This window comes from Lipotes vexillifer, unplaced genomic scaffold, assembly GCF_000442215.2.
Source record: "Lipotes vexillifer unplaced genomic scaffold, Lipotes_vexillifer_v1.1 scaffold214, whole genome shotgun sequence".
NCBI classification, from domain to species: domain Eukaryota; kingdom Metazoa; phylum Chordata; class Mammalia; order Artiodactyla; family Lipotidae; genus Lipotes; species Lipotes vexillifer.
In genome coordinates, this window is record NW_006788863.1 from 1,174,659 (window position 1) to 1,198,130 (window position 23,472).

At 40.0% G+C, this 23,472-nt stretch overlaps 1 protein-coding gene across 1 annotated transcript in view; it reads right to left on the reverse strand.

The window, feature by feature from the left end:
* Window positions 1–23,472, reverse strand: part of PDGFC (platelet derived growth factor C) — a 218,289-nt gene that overhangs the window by 42,667 nt on the left and 152,150 nt on the right. The window contains exon 3 of the mRNA XM_007461873.1: window positions 11,196–11,376. Coding sequence (XP_007461935.1) covers window positions 11,196–11,376 — 181 coding nt within the window. The remainder of the gene's footprint in view (window positions 1–11,195; window positions 11,377–23,472) is intronic.

The following is a 23,472-nucleotide window of genomic DNA, read 5'->3' on the forward strand; positions in this document are numbered from 1 at the left end:
TTTGGTTAAAACTGACACGTATAAAGAATGAATCACGTCTTCTTTATCCACTCATCGCTCGTTGGACATTTAGGTTGCTTCCATGTCCTGGCTGTTGTAAATAGTCCTGCAATGAACACTGGCGTACATGTGTCCTTTTGAATTATGGTTTTCTCAGGGTATATGTCCAGTAGTGGGATTGCTGGGTCGTATGGTAGTTCTATTTTTAGTTTCTTGAGGAACCTCCATACTGTTCTCCATAGTGACTGTATCAATTTACATTCCCACCAGCAGTGCAGGAGGGTTCCCTTTTCTCCACACCCTCTCCAGCATTTATGGTTTGTAGATTTTTTGATGAGGGCCATTCTGATCGGTGTGAGGTGATACCTACCTCATTTCTCTAATAATTAGCGATGTTGAGTACCTTTTCATGTGCCTCTTGGCCATCTGTATGTGTTCTTTGGAAAAATGTCTATTTAGGACGAATTGGGCAATTAGGATTGACGTATATACACTACCATGTGTAAAACAGACAGCTAGTGGGAACCTCCTGTATAGCACAGGAGGCTCAGCTCAGTGCTCTGTGATGACCTACATGGGTGGGATGGTGGGGGGACGGAGGTCCAAGAGGGAGGCGATGTGTATATACATACAGCTGATTCACTTCATGGTACAGCAGAAACTAACACAACATTGTAAAGCAATTATATTCCAATTAAAAAAAGAAAAAGAATGAATCACGGTTGGTGTCCTATGATTATTATTAGACAGGACACTAATACTGAAACATAGTTCAGGAAAAGTGAAATAGCTGAACAAGTCCTCTCTGCCTGTCCAGCTTTAAAAAGGTAAACATAATATTAGCAGAATCATGCAAAGCGACTTCTATATGGGCTTATTTTATCTGGCCTGGGAGGATAACCGAGAGCCATTCTGTAACAGGGAATAAGATATCTGACTCCATATTGGATCTGTTTCTTTTACTTTAATCTTTGTATTTTGTTGCTTTTGCTACAAGTTAAGAATGCCTACAGCCTGAAATATACAGGACAGCCCATTCTCAAGGCTCTGACCTTTAAGGGTATAACACTTTTCATTCATCTGAGACAAAATGTTGCAGAACAGAGAGTAACATTCATCTTGTTGGAGGTTTATAGAAACATCATGACCTGACCTACATGGACAGCTGCAAGAACAAAGGATGCTGCTACCAAGAAGCCTGCAACAACCAACCACGCCCCTCCCTGACCTGGCCTTTAAAATGCTTTGCTGAAACCCTTGGGGGAGTTCGGGGACTTTTGGACACCAGCCCTGCAATAAACTTTTCTCTGCTCCAAACACCAAAGTTTTGGTTTGTTTTGTCTCACTGTGCATTGGGCCCAAACACTCGTGTTTGGTAACAATTCCTGAAAGCCAATTACAGAGCATGGCACCTGGCACACAGTGTGTCCTGCATAGTGTGCAGAGTTTCTGAGTATTTTCTTAAGCAAATAACAACTTAGTCTTTAATAAGGACATTGCTATATAAATAAAAGAAAAAAATGAAAAGATGGTGATTTTAGCTCTGTTCTAAAGGTATTTTTTTAAATGCATAATCGTTAAGGCCAAAGAAAATTGGAAAGGAGCCTACTGCGGTAACATTCTGAAACCAACACGCAGGTGGATGCGTAGTCCTTGCATCGGTGGACCTGCAGGAGACAAAGCCAAGAAGCAACCTGACTGACACAGAAGAACCACGCAAAAGCTCTGGCAGGGGGCGCGTCAGGTACCTATGGGCGTGGTAACGACAGGGAGGCTGCATATAGGGGGACGGGTTGGAGATCGCAAAGCCGTCAGACACCCCAGAAAGACTTCCCCACTGGGGCAGAGAGGGACATATATTCCCTGCTCGGACCTGTACCCTGAACAGGATAAAACTGAGCATTTATGGCCTGGGGAACCCAAGCATAGAGGGATCAGCGATGTTATTCTGAGTGTGGGGTTGAGGAAGGTGAATAAAAACCTTTATATTTAACGCTGTCGACTCTCAGCTCTGAGTCCGTAGAGCTGGGAGCCAGCATTACACCCTCAGCTAAGAGGTGAGGAGAATCTGGGGGTTTTCAAGGAAGTGAGCCGCCTTTACTCACAGGACAGTAAACACCTTCATCAGCAAGCCCATCACATGCACAGAATGTCCAGTCAGCTTCGAAGGGGTCAACTCACATTCTAGACTGAGCTAAGAATTCAAGTCTGAGGGTTAAATCAAGGCGTTTTCAGTTATGCGAGGTCACAAAATCTTTCTCTGTGCTACTCTTTTTTCTCAGTAAATTCACGGGGGTTTTACTCCCTTCCCAAATAAGGAAGTAAACTAAGAGAGAGGAAGACAAAAGATGGTACAAACAAGGGATCTAATTCAAGACAAGCGCAGAGGGGATGCTCAGGGCAGGGGTGGAGGGAGACCCCAGGGATGATGGCTGTGCAGCAGGTAAAGGGCAACCAGCCCAGACGGAAGCAGACACACTGTTTCTGCAGAGATTTCTTCCCAAAGACAAAATGATTAGGAAACCTAATGCATCTGACTGTACTGAGATGAGATTCACACAATCTGAGGAATGACTGGGGGATGAATCAGTGATAAATATACAGAAAGCTCAGCAAACCGCAAAATGACACAACTCTAGGGAGAATAAAACAAAACAGAGGGCAGGAAAGGAAACGTAGTCAACAGCATACTTCATGGCTCAGCTGTGAGAAATGGCTGTGCGGCCACCAGGGTGCACGGGGTGCATTTGGATCTTGATATAATTAGGATCTAACGGAGGATGGGGAGATGGATGGGAAGGGGTCTGTGAAGGCAGGAGGGAGAAAAAGAGTGAAGGTCTCACCTCCCAGAGCGTGACGTCAACAACGTCCACAGACAACTCTTAAAACCAAAGACACCAGAAGTAGCGACAAAAGCCTTTTGGACCTGAAGGTCTGAAGGTCAATTCTAAGAGCATCAGTTAAAAGAACCGGAAGTACCTGGTGCCAAAGGACAACAGTCGGGGCAGGGGAAGGGGGCAGCAGGGGGCAACTGCTATGTCTGTAACTAGCCTAAGAAAAAGAGTCGCCTTTCAAAGCTACGTGCAAGTGTAACTCTGACAAAAATTAAAATTACATGTTAAAAAAACAGAGTGAGGAGAATGAAAGAACACTTCTTGATGGCTGGAACCGTCTTGTTTTACTGACAGTGGCTCATCACACCCATCACAACCAACAACAAAAGAATACGTTGTCCGGAATGGTGCCTCACTGCTGGACCTTGGCCACCTGTGAATTACCAGATAAGCTAGTGCTGACCAAGAAAAGATGGCGGGTGGTCATGTATCCTAGTTCCACGGGGAACAAACACTGACAACTGACAGAATTGATAGGTTTTTTAATCTACAGCTTAGAAAAGTCGGTACAATAAATGCAAGTACTACAAACTGAAATCATAAAAATGTAAAATAAAATTCTCACTGGAATAATTTGAAAAAGAATCTGAAAGCTATCCATCTAAAAGTAAGTCCCACTCTTTTCTGCAGTCCTGAAAAATAGAGAACGCATGGGCATGTTAGCTATAAAATACACGAGCAGGGTCTCCAATCTGTTCCATAAAATATTCATGCTAGTTTGAGTATAAAAAAAATATTTCCCCAACATCTTTAGTAAAACTCTCTGTATCCTGCTCAGTTTATAGTTTAGAGAAATTTCTTCCCCCTAATTCAATGTGAGAACGTCTTGGAGCATAATATATAAGCACATTTGATGAAAATGCAGATAACTGGGCACCACTCCAGAACTAGAGAATCATAATCTCTGACATCTGAAAACATACATTTTAATAAGCTCTTGAGAGGTATTTATCATATAGTTGTTATCGAATTTATACTAGGTAACTCCCAGGGTTTTTGTTTGCTTGTTTAGTTTTTTTCTCTTTAATCTAAGAGTTATGACATCCTCTGCTCTCAACAATCGCCTCTCTTCCTTCTCAAAATCTTTCCAAACCACTTATAGGACACACTGACACACTGTATTTGTATAGGTATACAGTACGTATCTCTTCTCCAGAACAAGCGAGGTTCTTAGAAACACAGGGCAATACCATAGACACCTCTGAATTTTCCCGTAACAAAATACCTCATCACATATTCAACAAACGTTGAAAGAATTAACAGGAACACGGATGGGGATATTGAAGAAAAAGTATTTCTTTTATCGTTTTAAATTGTAACAAACTTATTTCTAGAGAGCAGTTCTCTCCATTGGGTTTAGGTTGCTTATTAACCCTAAACTTCCAAAACTTTGTGGCTTTCGAGGTACAATATGAATCAAACTTCAAACTTTTAATTCACCTAAATTCTAATTTACAGCCCACTTGCACATTGACTTAAAATGATCTGCGTGCCTTTTACCATTCCCGCAGTTGTAACAACTGCCTATTTCTTTCCAACTACAAATCATTCTATCTGTGAAATTCCTTCTTAGATAGCTAGGAATTAAATGGAACAAAAAGAATCAGCAGAAATGGAAGACAGCCCATGCCCTTCATGTGAAAGGGAGCTCTGTGTCCATGGAGTAGAGGGTGGGTAGAAAAATATATTTAACAGCTCTTAGGCAAGTAAGAGTTTAGTCTCTGCAGCAATTGTATAATTTCTTTGATGCAAGAAAATACTGTCACCTCAAGACTCCCTGCATAAATATACAAGTACATTGTATATTTTAATAAAAATCAAATCATTCCAACGCGTTTCAGACTCCAGTATAGACATACAATACTTGAAATACTTCTATTCTCTGCTACAAGAAAAAATTCTAAGAACACATTTTTCTCTGAATTCTCTCTTAAGGTAAATAGAATGTTATTCTGAAAGGTTTAAACCTAATTTTTTCCTTGTTCAAATCGGTTTAATACAATAACATAGGAATGCAGTGCAGTTTGTTGCGAAGATTTACGATTTTTAAAAATCCTGAATCCATTCTGACATTTTTTTTTCCTAAGGCATTTGTGTTAGGATATTATTCTAAGTATTTTTATTCCAGCCCCACTGCTGGAATAAAGTGAACCAATGAATTTGATGCCTTGTTTGAGAGTTAGCTGGAATTTTTCCTAACCTGAACATAAAAGCAAATCTGGCCTTCTCGTAAGACATTCCTTGACAAGATAGTAACAGTGATAAACCTACTGGCATATCCAGAAGGGAAGGAAACCCCCGTCCTTTCTGCCCCGGAGCCAGTGTTCACTGAGCTGCTTTGTTCTCTGCATCCTGCATAATTAATAACTCTTTGGCGATCAGTCATGCATTCCTCAATGGCACCTCGGGCTTCCAGTGTCCTCTGAGCCTGCCCCATGGAAGCCCCCGCTGCTGCACGGCCGCCCCCTTCACTCCCCACGCGTCCTTCACAAGAAGGCCGCTCAGGAGAACACACGGTGGGGTCACAAAGTGGCCGCCATGCTTACCCTCTCTCTCTTTCTCTCTCTCTCTCTCTCTCATACTTTGCTCTCTGGGTATGATTTTACTAATAAGAATAAAAAATATGTGATATCCAACAGGTGCCAGCGATTATACATATTGAAAAGGCAACACAGGGAACTAGATTTAATATTCCGTGATAAACCATAATGGAAAAGAATATATTAAAAAAATATATATATGTGTGTGTAACTGAATCACTTTGCTGTAGAGCAGTAATTAACACAACACTGTAAATCAACTGTACGTCAATTAAAACTGTAAAAAGATTAAAAAAATAATTTTGGATATTTAAAAAAAGAAACATTAAAATCATACAAATAATAGAACACATGTGGAAGTAACTTAAGATAAGCTGCACGGGATTGTTGGGTATTAAAGGAGCCTTCAGTTCATTCAGCCCCGCACACTCCCCTTTTCAGGCAATAAAGTAAAGAATATCAAACTACACGGCGTCAAGTGGTATGGTAGCGCTAACATCTATTTCTTTTCATCCTAAACTGATCCAGTCATTAAACTGAAAACGAGAGCAAATAAATTGTTGCAAATACTGTTACTACTTCTGATCAGAGAGCTTAGATTAAAGCTCTTTAAAAATATAATATTCAGTAAAACCATCCTGAAAGAAAGCGGCAGTGGTTTAATCACCCTTCAAAATGTTAACCGGTTTGGAGAAAAAGAAAATCCTCAAATCTTATAACCATTTAAAAAAGTGTGGATTACAAGTAATGTTATACTCCAGGAGAAGAGTTCTCTATATAAAGAATAAAACCACGAAAAATATCAGATCTGGATTTGTGCAGTTTATTTCAAAAATAGGTATGGTTTTGTGAAGTAACTGCCTGACAAAAATATGCGGTATATTTGACATTAAGGCTGAGATTTTTAAAAACATAAAACACTTTTAACAACGTTTTTTGATATGAGAAAAGATGTTATTTTTCAGCCTTTGTAGGTTTCTTAACGTTTTAAAATAATGGTGCTTATGCTACAGTACCCAGACTGAAACACACATACTCTATTATAAATTACTCCAAAATTAAACAAGAAATTTTCTTTTCTTTCTAAGAGATCTGAAATGTGCGCTGGCGCTCACTGTGTGTGGCCTCCAAACAGAAACAGGCTCGCACTGTTTTATTTCAGTTTTGCTTCATTTCTTCCCAAACAATCTCTCACTGCTAATCTACCAGGCCTTTTTTTCCTCTTCTAGCATAAAGGAAACAAAAATCAAAGACATTATTAACTCCTTATGCCCCATCAGAAAGCTGGATATATATTGTTTGGCATCCATTTGCCTGGATTTCTTTTCCATTATGTATTAATGGAGCATGATTGGGGAATATACATTTCCATAAATCTTGAGAACAGCATGAAGATTCTATAAGTTTTAATTAATGGAGTCAACCTGGTACTATTTTTTTAAAAGCTACAAAGAACTAGCTCTAATTTCAGGTAAACATCCTATGCCACGTTTTTTTTTTCTAAACTAACAGTCTATAATATCAACTTAAAAGAGCAAAATGGAAAGATAAATGTTATTCATGTCTTAGTCTAAGGTACCTGGGAATCAAGAAAATGGTACTGAAAACATAACATTACAAAGGAAAGCATATCTCTATATAAAACACATATGAACTATATTAGATCAGCATCACTTTGTCCAAAATAGTAAGGGATCCCTTGTTTAACTATACGCTCTCTCATTCACTGGTGGAGGGAAAAAGAGTGGATAAATCATCTTTCAAAGGCAAACCCAATTTTTAATGGCAACACGTGTAGCAAAAACTATTTCTGAGAACTTTAACTAATGCATTAAAACCCTCCTGCTAAGATGTATGGTAATCAGAACCACAGAGTCTTAAAGATTGACTGGAATAAATATTCATTCAAGCTCCCAAAGAGGGCTGCGGAGTTCACTCTCTTATTTGTAAAATATAAAGGATATTAAAATAAACTTTCTCTATAATCGTCCCAGAAAAAAATGTGATTAAACTCAACATTTTTTTTCTATGTGTCGATAGATGCAAAATATTCGTTCTGATCATTATAAAAAAGCAGGTAAGGATGATCAGACCATCAATGCGTATGACGTCATACGTAGGCACTAATTTCTTTACCCCGGGGGTGTGCTCCAGTCCCCAACAACAACAACAACAACAAGAAAAAGAAGGAAAGAAAAGAAAAGATTCCAGTTCCATCCTTTCTTTGAGGAGGACAAGAATGTATCCTTGGCAATACAGCCTAATACACCAGGACCAGGAGAGTATGTCGAGTCATTACTGCGATTCTTCAGTTTTCTGGTTTATGAATCATCAGTACTGTCACATACAGTAAGTGAGATAGCTCCATGGGGGGGTTCACAGCCCCCCCCCCCCCCGGGGTGATGGCAGATGAGTGAACAGCTGCACAGCGACAAACCTCTAGGCAGGAAGTTCACAGTGCACTCAGGGCCTGTGCTGAATAGCACTGTATCATTACAAAATTAAGAAGCCAGCGGGCCGGCGGCCCCTCAGTCCTACTGTGCAGCAGGGGGTTTGCAGTCAGGGAGACCATGGCCTCTGGGGAGCTGGGTGTGTTAATTATGAAGTTCATCTCTGGAGAAAAAGGAAAAAAAAAAAAAAGTGTGATCGAGGATCCAGGGGCTTGGAGGGGCACTTGCCCCTGAGCAAATGCCGCAGAACTTTAAAGCCTATTCTCCAAAAGGCAAACTTTCTTCCCTGAGGCTTTCCTTTGCTGGTGCACAGATAAGACTGATGGATGATGCCCTGCTGGCAGGGATGCTGGGGGAGAGGGTCAGGCAGGGAGGGGTGCCCTTGAGCAACATACACTGGTAATTCAGAACACTCTGGGAGGCTGGAGTGCAAAATCACTCACCGATTCTCACTCACCAACTTGGGGAAGTTGTTGAGAGCAGAATGAGTGTGGGCTGCATGGAGAGAGCCACGGCTGCATGGGATCAGGGCAAAGGGTAAGTGAGAGAATGGCAGGTAAATTGTCAAAGTAAACTCACACCCTGAAGAGTCAAAGCTTGTGAGACAGTACAATTCATGTATCAGTGATCACTCCAGAAAGCCACCTGGCAAGATTAAAATCACCAGGTCACACATGTTAAGCAAGGCAGGAACCTACTGTCCTCTTCTCTTGCTTCTTCTGGCCCCAGCCTGATGGTTTCCTAAGCATAATGCAAACTGTTTCCCCAGGCAGCCATCACAGGGCAACTAGTTACCAAGAAGTTAGTTACCAAGAAAGACACGTTCAACAGAGCCCAGGAGAGTGTCAATCCAAAGTCCATACTGACAATTTATCCAACTATTTCAGTAACGATCTAAACATGTACTGAACTTAATTTTGATGATGCAAACAGAAATACCCTCTTCACCCAAAGTCTCCCAGATGCAGTTTCTGGTCTTAGTCACAGTGAATCCCTGGTAACAGGTCAAACCCAGGGGGCAGGGTCTTTCCCAGTCCAGAGGATGGGTGGTACTTACAGCAGATCCTTATGGGTCTTTATCTCATCTCCAGGCTCAGGAATCTGACACACACATACATATGGAAACACAAGTGTCAGTGAATCCGCTGTTAGTTAAGCTGGGGTGACTGAGCTGTATGGTCAACTCAGTATTCAACTACTTATTGAAAAACTATAATGGGGCCAGAACTAAGCGAGGCACTGTACATTTCCTGTGTTTTTGTTTTTACATATTTTATTTCTTCCACACCACTCCGTGGGTTATACAACCAGACAACCTACGAGATTGTAAAATCAGAGGAAGGCAACACTTGGTGTCAGCATATATATGTTTTTGCTTTCATGTCTTATTCTGTGGGATGATAATAGATTGCTATTAATATAATGTGAAGACACTAGTTCATTTAAAATACTGTACAAATAGCTTCTCTTTATTTTTGTCACAGGTTTGGGATAAATCAAACCTTCGCTATGATACAAGACCTACTGTTATGTTTTACAGTAAAATTTGATTGTTTCATATTTAAATATTTAAGAACATTAGATGTGCTAAATCCAAACTGGAAAATATGGACTGTATAACTTTGTGAAAGTGTAGCTTTCTCATGACTCCCTAGGGCGTTTTAGGCTTAAAACAAATATTAAACTCATAAATTCTGTGAAGCAGCATATACTGTGAAAGGGTGATAAACAGATTCTTAGTGGCTTCGTGCAAACAAATAGTCACAGTATCAAAAGGTTTTTAAATAAGTTCATCCTTGTCTAATATTAACACTTCTCTAGGTGAAATTATTAAATTTTATTAAATTTAAATAAAAAATGTTATAAGCTGTTAAATTAAGAAAAATTTTGGAAATTAACAAAGGACACAGTAGAGAATCTATACTGTGCAAAGTATTTCATAATGGGATAGAGGTACAGATATCTCAAATAGTCTATATCAGGAAACTGATCAAGATTCCCAATGTAAATTCACAGCATATTTTAGAGGTACCTCCCTTAACTTCAATTGTACACAGTAAATGATTCTGTTAATAAATAAATTATCATTTTTCCAACTTCAGTTTACATTCTGTTGTTTCTTTTCAGCTGTATCTCAAACAATACTTAAATTTCATAATTTAGTCAGTTGTTTAAATACTATTCCATGGAATTGAGTTTGGGCAATCAAAAAAGGGAAATTCCTGCTTAATGTTACAATATGAATAATATATAATTATTCACAATGTTTAACAATTATTATATAATATAATATTACATAATATATGAATAATGTGTAATTATCTGTGTTAATGTATAATTATTCGTAATATTTACATATCAATATAATATATAATTATCATAATATATATATTCTAATTATAATTATAATAATTATATATAAAGTTAAATATTGATCCCATATTTTCTAATTGGCCTCATGAATTGTTAGTGTGCTGGATGCATTATTTTTATACCTGGTTAGAATATACATGTTAATTAATGCATGTAGCCCACACCATTTCATGTTCCCAGTGTGCATACTGATTTGCTAAATCTGTCAAAATCATTAATGATATCAATTTTATATTCTTTTAAATGGTGATACTCATCATATTTGAAAAGTATACTAGGTGACACCATATTTGTATAAATACTTCTGAATTACCATTATAAGCAGAATGTGATAAACAGCCAGAAGGTTTTCAATATTTTTTGTTGCAGCACAACAAATAGATACAAATGTTTGAAATAATATATAAAATAAAGGGAATAAACAATTGCAATACAAATAAAAATAGATTTCCTAAATCCCTGTGAGAATTTTGAAACTTCCTCTATGGGGTACAAAGGCCATAATATTATTACTCAGGACAAATATTAAGATAAGTAGGAAAACTGACATAACTACTTTTTAAAATATATTTTACTAAAACACTGATTTGAAAAGAGTAGTTAATAAGTTTACCTTTCCCCCCAAAAAAGATAAAATGACACATCTAAAAAATCAACTTTTGGTGGGTACAGAAAGGAAAGATGACACCTTAATGGGGGAAAAATTAAAACATCACATAAAAGCGTGGACTTTTAAGGCAATGGAGACACTAATAATCTACAGTGAATAAATTATAGTTATAGCGATAACCATAGTGACATTTATGAAAAAAAAAAAAAATCAAGCTATGGAAAGGTTTTTGGTTCTTGGTTTTCCTAAATCTCTTGTTTAAAAGGAGAAAAAGAAGTGACCAAACAACTGATCCAGATACATAAGGGCATCTCTAAGTGGTACTTACTGGCATGACAATGTTATAGTGGATGCAGAACCCGGGTTCCGAAGGAAAATATTCATCAGACACAAACCGTATCCTGATCTGATTGCCTTTAGAAATCTGCTTTCCCGGCACAGTGCCAGACCCACACCAGCGCCCTAATACGGCTCCATCGCTGGGTTCCTCAACCTCTACAAAATCATACCTGCAAGAGACCAAGACAAAAGAGACATCAAACCACGGTCTGTTATTTTAGGAATTCAAAGTCCATGTCCATGGAGACAATGAGTCCCTGCGGACCACAGCTGTGAGTTCATCCCAAATTTAACTGCATAAATGGAATAAAATCTGCCAAAGAAGAGACACAACTGAAAATGCATTCCCAGTTAAAGAAATACAAGTCTTCTATTCTAAGCCCTCCAATTTTACTGGTAACGAACTTCAAATTCATTTAAAGAGCCATGTCAAAACTTGAATATTCTGTACAGAGCGACCATATCTGATATTCATGAATTATTCAATTTAATCTCCATTCGGATGTGACAGTTTTGCTCCAATCCTAATTTCCATGATCACTGCCCATCACTTTCCGGCGGTCACGCCTTCACCCCAGTCAGGCTCCTTGGCCCCCTTTCCTCACCTGTGTCCCAAGCTTTTCTAGAGCCACTTTTTTATAGACACGTCCTCCAAATCTCACTCTGTACTGCGCTGCCCCTGTGAGACCTTTCTGGCTGTTCTCAGCTCCCCACCATCTTTCTCTTCCTGATAAACACATACTTTTAACTACGTCTATGCAAGTGATCCATCTTGTTAGCTAGGCTGTTAAACCCTTGAAGAAAGGAATCATTCTTACATGCTTCTGGTTTACACTGTGCTACACACAGTATCTTAAACCTATGGAATGAACGCTTAATACTTTTCGAACCAATGTTAACTTGGGTTTGAAAGTTTCGATCAGTGGCACTCATGGAGAGCAGGGCTGCCCCTTATGAGAACTGTGAGAAATGTGTAGGGACATTTTACATTGTCTCGATGGGGCGGGGGGTGAAGCGGGCAAGGTCCGTGGACATCCAACAAGGGACAGTCCCAAAAATGGGTGTTTGCTCCATGCCCTCCAGGCCTTTCAAACAGTTCGCTGGACACTCATGTAGGCAACATTTCTGCTATCATCCATCTGAGTCTAGAACATAATACTGTCACATAGAAGCACAAATATGTTTTGCAGATTTAGTTGAAGCCGAATTTTCTAGAAATAGAACGATCACGTTAAGTCGAAGGAAGTTTCTATACTTTGGAACAACAGCTACTACTTTGGAAAATCAAATCACTCATAGGAATATTGCTTATACTCTTTGCATCACAGTGAAAACCAGAAAACATACCCATTTAGTCTGAGTCTGCTGCTTAAAAGATACAAACATCTGGCTTCCCTGGTGGCGCAGTGGTTGAGAGTCCGCCTGCCGATGCAGGGAACACGGGTTCGTGCCCCGGTCCGGGAGGATCCCACATGCCGCGGAGCGGCTGGGCCCGTGAGCCATGGCCGCTGAGCCTGCGCGTCCAGAGGCTGTGCTCCGCAGCGGGAGAGGCCACAGCAGTGAGAGGCTCGCGTACCGCAAAAAACAAAAAAACAACAAAAAAAGATACAAACATCTGACTAGTTCATTTTCCATGCGTGTGTATTTTCATATAAAGTACTGTTATCATTTCAGCTTTACAGAGCATGTAGGCCATTATATTTATTTTTTAAACAACTGCACATATAAATAGATGATCGCTGTTACGAATTGCGTTTCACAATAGTGAAGAGGACATTGCCAAACTTTTCTTAAGGGAGGTCTGACATGGATGAAAACAACTGGTTGGGTTTTTTAAAAAGTCTAAATTCAGTAGATACCAGACAACTAAAATTAATATACTTTGTACAGTACAGAATTTACAGAAGAAAAAAACTGATGAAAAAGGACAAAGTGCAAAATGAACCAATTGTACTTATGCAACTTTGTCCTCAAGCAGTAGCCAGAGCTCTCCTATGGTGTGTAACTTAACCTGTTCCAGCCTTGTTTTTCTTGTCCTTAAAATAAGGAGAATGCTACCTGACTCACTGGGATGTTTTAAGAGAGGGAAGGCGGGCCAGCACACGCACGGTGCCTAGACGTCGCTGGCACAGAGCTCCCACTCAACAGTTAGCCCTTCCTCTCTACCCAGCACCCCTTCGCTCCCACCCGGCACCTACTCTAATGTGACCCTGTGAGTGTGAAAGCAACAAATAAGAAAAGTCAGATACCAGAGGAGAGCACAGCTCTGCTCAATCGCACGACGAGCCTGGGTGGTAAATGATAAACGCACAAGGCAGCCGGTACAACCTTCCCAGGAGTCTTGCTGTGAAGGTGGACCAGGAAGGGGGGCGGGGGGAGGAGGATTTGGGTAAAACAGACTGAGTGGTTATTTCAGACGTGACGCGGTATAGGAGTTGATAACCAGCATTTTAAATCAAAGAGTAATTTTTAGACCGAGATTGTTTACAGGTGGAACAAAGTTCCTTTCCACAGAGTACGTTTGTCCTGTGTTTGGGAGGTGAAGCTCTCTGATACGGGTTACCATCAGGGCTAGTCTGCAGACAGCTGATTTCAGGCCTGGTCAGTCATTCCACGAGTACCTGTGAAGCATTGTGTTGGCCCAAAGTGCCAGCCCGCAAAGTGCTGGGCTAGATTCTCAGGATACAGAGATGAAACCATAGCTTCTGGGCTCAGGGTCCATTAAGCAGTGCCGAGTGCTCTAATGAGAGTGCTTAGGAAAAACGGGCAGTGCAGAACACTTTCAAGGTGAGGGAAACCCTGTACAGTGAGATGAGGCTCAGCCTTCAAAGCAGCACCTGGGCTGTCAGTGAGTCCTGACTGACCAGGGGGGCCAGGGAGAATGGAAATGCATTCTAGTAGCAAGCACAATCCCGAGGACGTAACAGAGGAAACCAGGGGCCCGGGGTGGTCCCTTGTGAACAGAGGATGGAGCTCAAGCTGGAAGAACAGGTGTAGGTACGAAGGCCTTGAAATTTCAGAGCCGGATGTTAGAAAAGTAGTTTGGAGATCAATGTTCCAAAGAGGTTAAGCACAGTTTGAAGACGTTCTACCCCTCTTTAAAATATTTGTCGACATTTAATTAATCAATTAAGTTTTCAGGTGCTACCTGTATTTTTAAAATTACTTTTTATTGAACTACAGTTAATTTATAATGTTGTATTAGTTTCAAGTGCACAGCAAAGTGATTCAGTTATACATATACATTTTTTTTTTTTTCAGATTCTTTTCTGTTATAGGTCATTACAAGATACTGAATGTAGTTCCCTGGGCTGTACAGTAGGTCCTTACTGTCTATGTATTTTTTATATAGTAGTGTGTATATGTATGTTAATTCCAAACTCTTAATTTACCTCCCACCATCCCCCCTTCCCCCCCTTTCCCCTTTGGTAACTCTAAGTTTGTTATGTCTGTGAGTCTATTTCTGTTTTGTAAATATGTTCATTTATATTATTTTTTTCAGGTTCCACATATAAGTGATATCATATGATATTTGTCTTTCCCTGTCTGTAAATCGACATTTTAAAAAGTCAAATTTCACAGAAAAATCTGGATTTCAGGCCCTTTTAAAACAAATTTGAACATCTGGTCATACTAAATATTACTAGCCCTGGTGTGACTCCTTGTGTTACTCAGATCTGCAGAACGGGCGTCAGCTCCAGGAGAGGAGGACCCTTTGTCCTCCTCATGGCCTCACCCGAGCAGCTGGGTGCCAGGCACGGACAGTGTTTACCGCACGAGGTCAGTATGGCCTTCACTCCTTCACGGAAACTGAGGCTGGGCCAGGTGGAAAGGGCTTTAGATGAGACATCCTCCTTCCAGTTTTTAAAAATCCTTGTCTGTTTCCTATGCTGCTTTATTATTTTTTTTCTTAATAACCAGATCTTCATTTACTTCCATCACTTGCCCACGTGGGCATCTGAGTTTGCTTCCCTTGCAGACTATGGGGCACCTACAGGAGGTTTCAATGAGGCAGCAGCATAGACACAGGATCACAACACATCTGAGGAGGCGGAAACTACAGCATCTCAAGTGTGGGCAGAAAGAAAGCCCTTGTAACGAAAAGATCCTGAAAAGGAGCCCTCAGGGAAGCAGGATGGCACAGGATGAAGGCAAGAGGGAGGGAGAGCGTCCACCCAAGCAGAAGTGGGCCCGCTGTCACTGCCAGAGAAAGACCAAAGGAGGTGAAAGCCAAGAAGCATCCCGTGGGCCTGGCAATTATGAAGTCATTTTCAATAAACTGGTTGGGTGAACACATAGTGTCAAAAACTTTCTTCAGATCATTTTAAAATCATTTTATTTTCTAATTTTTAAAAATTGAAGTAAACTTGATTTACAATGTTGTGTTAGTTTCAGGTATACAGCAAAGTGACCCAGTTAAACGTATATATGTCCTTTTTCAGATTCTTTTCCTTTATAGGTTATACAAGATATTGAGTAGAGTGCCCTGTGCTGTACAGCGGGTCCTTGTTGGTTATCTCTTTTATATGCAGTAGTGTGTATATGTTAATCCCAAACTCCTAACTTATTCCCTCCTCCAGACCATTTTCAAAACAACTATTATAATCTTTCTAATAGAAACATCTCAAGAGAAAAGAATACCGTTTGCAAGGAACCTAAAACTAACAACTCACATAACTATTCTACTACACCTACTTCATTTTGATTTCTCTTAAAAAAAGAAACACCAGGGACTTCCCTGGCTGTCCAGTGGTTAAGACTCCGCGCTTCCACTACAGGGGGCGTAGGTTCAATCCCTGGTCTGGGATCTAAGATCCTACATGCTGCCGGCGTGGCCAAAAAAAAAAAGAAACACCATATGTGTTAATCCGATGTGTAAGCTCTTTGTAAGTATTTAAAAGGTGTTTTTAGGGGCTTCTCTGGTGGCGCAGTGGTGAGGAATCCGCCTGCCAATGCAGGGGACATGGGTTCGAGCCCTGGTCCGGGAACATCCCACATACCGCGGAGCAACCAAGCCCGTGCGCCACAACTACTGAACCTGCGCTCTAGAGCCCGCAAGCCACAACTACTAAGCCCGCGTGCCACAACTACTGAAGCCTGTGTGCTTAGAGCCTGTGCTCCGCAACAAGAGAAGCCACTGCAATGAGAAGCCCGCGCACTGCAACGAAGGCCCAACGCAGCCAAAAATATTTTTTAAAAATTAAAATGTAAAAATAAAAAGAAAGATCTTACTGGGCTTAATTCAGCAACTCACAACAGCACACAATTTAGAAAAAAACAAAACAAAACAAAAGGAGTTTTTAAGCACACTCGGAAATATCTAGATTATCAGTGTTAACGTAGTAAGGCACAAATAAGTCTTAAACTTTGCCATGTCTAACTTGTATCCTGAGACAAAAGTCACTGTCCTGCAGATAAGAGAAGAGTGACAAGTAGATTATTACTTTTTTCATGAAGATTTGCTACTGAATTTGATGCCATAAAGAAAAAACAACCCATAACGCTAATCTTTATAACAATTTTTGGATTTGCAGTTAGATAGCTGGTAATTAATTCTCACAAGCTCATACAAGTCTGGTGCACACATAAATTTATCATCGTACTTTAAAGACCTACATAGTTTTTCATTCCATGAAGTTAAATGAAACGAACATCTAAAAAGTGCTCTGTTCTTTGCCTTTCATTAGTAGAACTTAAGTTATACTACTAATTGTTTCATAGTAAATTTGGCATTTTAGGATTTTTTTTCAAAAGCAGTGTCATTATGATAATATAATGCTGTTTCATCCAATTATTCCACATTAATTTTGTGAATCAAAACAGTAAATCCTCTTGCTAAAAATAGCATTCTTATATTTAAATCATATTCAAGTTGTCTAAAACAGACCCAGTGACAATCTACTTGAGACATATTACCGTGCCTCACGGCTGCTTCCTAACCTTCAAAACAGAAACAAAACAAAACAAAAGCCACTGCCACTTGATTCCATATTTTCCTCTAACTTGTTTATAGAGTGTGGTTGGAAAAAGACTAAAGTATTCAATCCAATTATCTTCCCCAATACTTTGAAATTTTTCTTTTTTCTCATAGAATGCCATGTAGAGAATATGGGTCTCATTGCCTAAGTTGGTTGGCTGACACACTACAACACAGCTCAAAACATCAAGAAGAAAAGGAAGAGAGAAAACAATGATAAAAGATTATCTGCAGGCCTCAGCCAAATGAATGGGAGAAAATAAAACCAAGCAACGTTTGACCCATAAAAGTGAAATTACAAAACAGAATCACCCTCAGATTCAAAAATCTACACATGCCCAGGTGACTTTTCTGGAGACATGGTAATCCTATAACACACTCTCAGGTATTAATTTCCCACGTGCACAATTGCTCACATCAGTATTTAAGGGATTTACTAAACCTATTTTAAGGGCCAATCAAACATCACTTTCTCACGGAAACATGATACAGTACACACAGCGCTAAGTGGTTTATAATGAGCACTCCCTTTCTCTATCATACCCCTGGGGACCCACGGAGGATTTATGTTCTTTTATGTTTAACAAACAAGTCTGGTATTGTAGACAAAATTTTCGTTCTCACATGGGAATTTAAAAACTGAAGATAGGAGAGCTGCTGAGGACTAAACCAAAGAAATAAATTCACTTGTAAACACAATTGTCCGACACTCAGCTTCCTTCCACGAAAATAAACCTACCCTGCAAAACAGGCTGTTTCTAGTTCACACTAACTAAAACCCTGTCAATTAAATCTACCCCGTGAATGATCGAACCCGAGGGTGGTGTGAAACTCTACCAACAAATAGACATGCATCTTCAGAAGGCCTCATTCTGCATGTGTCGACGGGAGCCTGGGCTTGTTGGGGAAGGTAATAAACTTAACAAGATGACAGTTATCCAGCAGTGCTCGCTGGCTTACACTTCGGTTTAACAGAAGACAACCCAGACACAGAGTAAAAGTTTTAAATCCCTATTTGGGCACCAGAATGGTCATCCATACTTTACCTAATAATGAAAATAAATTTTAATAATTATGCGTGTTGGTGGGCATGCAAATTGATACAGCCACTATGGAGAACAGTATGGAGGCTCCTTAACTAAAAAACTAAAAATCGAGCTATCATATGACCCAGCAATCCCATTCCTGGGCTTATATCCACAGAAAACCGTAATTCGAAAGGATGCCATGCACCCCAATGTTCACTGCAGGACTATTCAGAACAGCCAGAACACAGAAGCAACCTAAGTGTCCATCAACAGATGAATGGATAAAGAAGATGTGATACATACATCCAATGGAATATTATTCAGCCATAAAAAGGAATAAAATAATGCCATTTGTATAGACGTGGATGGACCTAGAGACTGTCACACAGAGTGAAGTAAGTCAGAAAGAAAAAAACAAATATCATATGATATCATTTATATGTGGAATACAGAAAAATGGTACAGATTAACTTATTGGCAAAGCAGAAATAGAGACACAGACGTAGAGAACAAACATATGGATACCAAGGGGGGAAGCGGGGTGGTGGTGGAATGAATTGGGAGATTGGGATTGACATATATACACTATTGATATTATAAATAAAATAGACCACTAAGGAGAACCTACTGTATAGCAAAGGGAACTCTACTCAGTGCTCTGTGGTGACCTAAATGGGAAGAAAATCCAGAAAAGGGGATGTATGTATACGTATAGCTGATTCACTTTGCTGTACAGCAGAGGCTAACACAACACTGTGAAGCAACTATACTCTAATAACAATTTTTAAAAAATCACACATGTTACACATAGTCATTGCTCTTTATACATTCCTTTGATCCTCACAAAAATCATAAAAGGTTAATACTGTTATTTTGCCCATTTTACAGATTATAAAATATGGAAAAGCTAAGTACCCAGTCAAAGTCACATAGCAACTAAGTGTAGAGCGAAGGCTTCGGTTTTGGGAGCTGAACTCCAAAGCCCATGCTCTCAAGAGCGAAGCCGTACTGCTTATCATACTTAAAATATTCCTACTTAATTATATTTCCTCTATTACGAGGCTTAACAATACAGAATTTATGTGTCTTTGTTCAGATTGGCCAAATGAGCTTGTTCAGTGGCTGGAGAACCATAAACAGTCATTCAAATAAATTGATCAGTCAACTTGATAATTTGGGCATATACATTTACAGGTATTTATTTTAACTGACTCAGGACTGTTTACTTTTAGGCACTCAAAATTCGTTACGGAGAACTTTAAACCTACGTAGGAAATGCGTTAAGTCAAACCAAAGAGCACGCTTAAGAGGGAGGACAACATACGATGGAGTAATTCTCAGGAAAATGAGAATTCTACATGTAAAAAATGGGGGTGTTGGGCTTCCCTGGTGGCGCAGTGGTTGAGAATCTGCCTGCTAATGCAGGGGACACGGGTTCGACCCCCGGTCCGGGAAGATCCCACATGCCGCGGAGGGGCTGGGCCTGTGAGCCACAACTACTGAGCCTGCTCATCTGGAGCCTGTGCTCCGCAACAAGAGAGGCCGCGATAGTGAGAGGCCCGCGCACCGCGATGAAGTGTGGTCCCCGCTCGCCGCAAAGAGAGAAAGCCCTCGCACAGAAACGAAGACGCAACACAGCAAAAATAAATAAATTAATTAATAAACTCCTATCCCCAACATCTTCTTTAAAAAGAAAAAAACTGGGGACGTTGACACTGTACATGGTAGGAAGTGAAGAGTTTTAAATTATCTTATTACTAAATAAATTATCTTATTACTAAAATATATATATATATATGCCATGAACTCAATCTACAAAGCTAGAAAAATTAAAAAAAAAAAAGAGGGCTTCCCTGGTGGCGCAGTGGTTGAGAGTCCGCCTGCCGATGCAGGGGATACGGGTTCGTGCCCCGGTCTGGGAGGATCCCACGTGCTGTGGAGCGGCTGGGCCCGTGAGCCATGGCCGTTGAGCCTGCTCGTCCGGAGCCTGTGCTCCACAATGGGAGAGGCCACAACAGTGAGAGGCCCACATACGGCAAAAAAAAAAAAAAAAAAGGCTGTAAAAAAAAAAAAGAAAAGAAAACCAAGAGAGTATAAAGTGAAAAAAAAGTGAAGACTAAACCTCTAAAAGATACATTCAAATACCAAATTAGGATTCAGAATTAAAACCAAGAGCTGGTTCTCAGAAAGGAGTCACGTGGGAGAGAGAGAGGTCAAGAATTTCCATGCATAGGAGTAAGGAAGATGTAATCACAGATAAAAATGGATTTCACGGGCTTCCCTGGTGGCGCAGGGATTGAGAGTCTGCCTACCGATGCAGGGGACGCGGGTTCGTGCCCCGGTCCGGGAGGATCCCACATGCCGCGGAGCGGCTGGGCCCGTGAGCCATGGCCGCTGAGCCTGCGCGTCCGGAGCCTGTGCTCCGCAGCGGGAGAGGCCACAGCAGTGAGAGGCCCGCGTACCGCAAAAAAAAAAAAAATGTATTTCACATCTGTAAGTATGTTTTAGGCAACACTATTGCCAATTAAATCTGAAAAGCTAAATGACATGGATGCCTTACTAGGAAAACGTAAATTACAAAGGTTGACTAAAAAAGTGGAAAAAGTGAACAGACGAATAACTCCAGAAGAAATTGAAAAGACTGTCAAACATTTGTCAATAAAGATGCAATGGCATGGGATTTATGGAAGAGTTCCGTTTGATATTAAAGGAATGTATAATTTCAATGTTATGTAAGCAATTGTAAAAAAAAAATGGAACATGACCAGATATTCACTCAATTAATAATAATAAAAGCTAGCCTAAATCTTACGAATATTGTTAACAATACTGTATCATATACTTGAAAGTTGCTAAGAGAATGGATCTTAAATGTAGAAGCAGAATGACGTGGTATGAAGGGGCTGTTAGCTAATGCCACAGTGGTAATCATACTGCAATATATAAGTGTTTCAAATCAACAGGTTGTACATCTGAAACTTACTCATTGTTACATGTCGATTATATCTCAATAAAGCTGGAAAAAGTAAACATTTCTAATAATTGAAAAACAGTACTGTGTCCAAGTTTTTTGAAATGGCAAAATATCAAACATGTAAAATGAAGACCAAGTTCGCTCATAAATGGAGGGAAGGGCTTCCCTGGTGGCGCAGTGGTTGAGAGTCCATCTGCCGATGCAGGGGACACGGGTTCGTGCCCCAGTCCGGGAAGATCCCACATGTCGCGGAGCGGCTGGGCCTGTGAGCCATGGCCGCTGAGCCTGCGCGTCCGGAGCCTGTGCTCCGCAACGGGAGAGGCCACAACAGTGAGAGGCCCGCGTACCGCAAAAAACAAACAAAAAAGCTTATTTATAAATGGAGGGAAATGCAAAAATTCCAAATAAAATTTAATCAAATGTCGTTCATTAGTGGGTTAAAAGCATACTTCTTTTTTTTTTTTTTTTTTTTTTAAAAGCATACTTCTTGACAGAACATGGATTTGCATCATGAACTTGAGGATGAATGTAATGATGACCTTTCAGAATGATACTCAAAGGAAAACTACACGTTCATATTAATAAATGCTGAAAAAACATAATAAAGTCAATTATACTTAGATAAAAACGGAGTCAACTGTGAAGAGCAGGAAACTTTCAAATCATGGTAAAATTACATAACAGAAATTAACTGCAAGTATTACATTAAGTAAAATCAAAGTCATTCTCGTTGAAGTTAGAACAAAGACAGGATTGGCCATTCTCACTACCATTTTCAGCATTTTGGGGGGAAGCTCAAGCTGATTTAATAAGAGAGGAAAGCAAATAAATGTAACAGAAGCAGGAGAAAAACGATCCTTAGTTGATAACAGATCCCTTAAGAACAGACAGTAGTCGGATAAGCACAGAGACTGGAAAAGCTTCGCCATCATCCAGGTGGGTGGCTTGAGCATGGGGTCAGGTAGGGGTAAAGAATGGGCTCCAGGCTGTGAATAGTCTAAAGATCTGATAGGAGATGGTCTGGGTGTGAGAGAAAAACAGGTATCAAAGACGATTTCAAAGTTTTTGGCTTTTAAAAACCACCTGGAACTAAAATAGAACTTAGTAAAGTGACTAAGTGTGAGATCAATATACAAGCATCAGTAGTTTTTCCTTATGACAGCAAAAAAAAAAAAAAAAAAGTTAGAAACCGAATAGGGAAAAAAGGCTTTCAGCAAGCTGTAAAAATGTGTAGTAATAGTGACAGGGCGAGAGAGAGGCATGGACATATATACACTAACAAACGTAAGGTAGATAGCTAGTGGGAAGCAGCCGCATGGCACAGGGAGATCAGCTCGGTGCTTTGTGACCGCCTGGAGGGGTGGGATAGGGAGGGTGGGAGGGAGGGAGATGCAAGAGGGAAGAGATATGGGAACATATGTATATGTATAACTGATTCACTTTGTTATAAAGCAGAAACTAACACACCATTGTAAAGCAATTATACCCCAATAAAGATGTTAAAAAAATAAAAAATAAAAAAATAAAGGAACCAGCTCTTAGCTTTAAAAAAAAAAAGTGTAGTAATGAAAGTTACAAATAAAATATAAACACTCTATGAAGAAAGGCAAACAATATTATTGAATGACAAAAAGGCATGCGTTTACAATAACTTTTACCAAAATCCCAAGTCTTCTAGAATATCTGTGCAAAATAATAACCACAATAATAAAGCAAACGATATGGAGTACATACTGTATGCAGATACTTTATAAATATTAAGTGATTCAATCTTCAAACACAATCCTATCTGTAGCTCCTATTATTATACCCATATTAGAGATGGGAAACTGAGGTATAAAAGGTAACAAAGCAAGTCATACAGTGAAGAGTAATGGGGAGGCAGGTCCTTGCTCTGGGCTTCAGAGCCCATATTCTTAGCCATCACATGATACTGACTCTAGCAAAACAGGACACAATGGAGCCTCCCTAGATCGTCTTCTTTCCAATGTGGATAATATTCATTAACTCTCAAGGCTGTCGTGAAGGGTCAATGAGAGAATGTATGTATATGAAGCAAATAGAACGATGCCTAAGGAGTAAACTGCTCAATAAGTGGTATTTTTTTTTTTTTTTTTTAGCAGCTGCTATCCTCACAACCCCACATGCAATAGTCTGCTCTGAGAAACAGCGGCCCCCCGAGCTCCTCACCCGGCCACAGGCTGTGGGAATCATTACTTCTGGCTCGAGGCGGACCTCAGAACCAGGCCCCCTGGCCCTACTTTCCGAAGCCTACCTGCCTAGAACA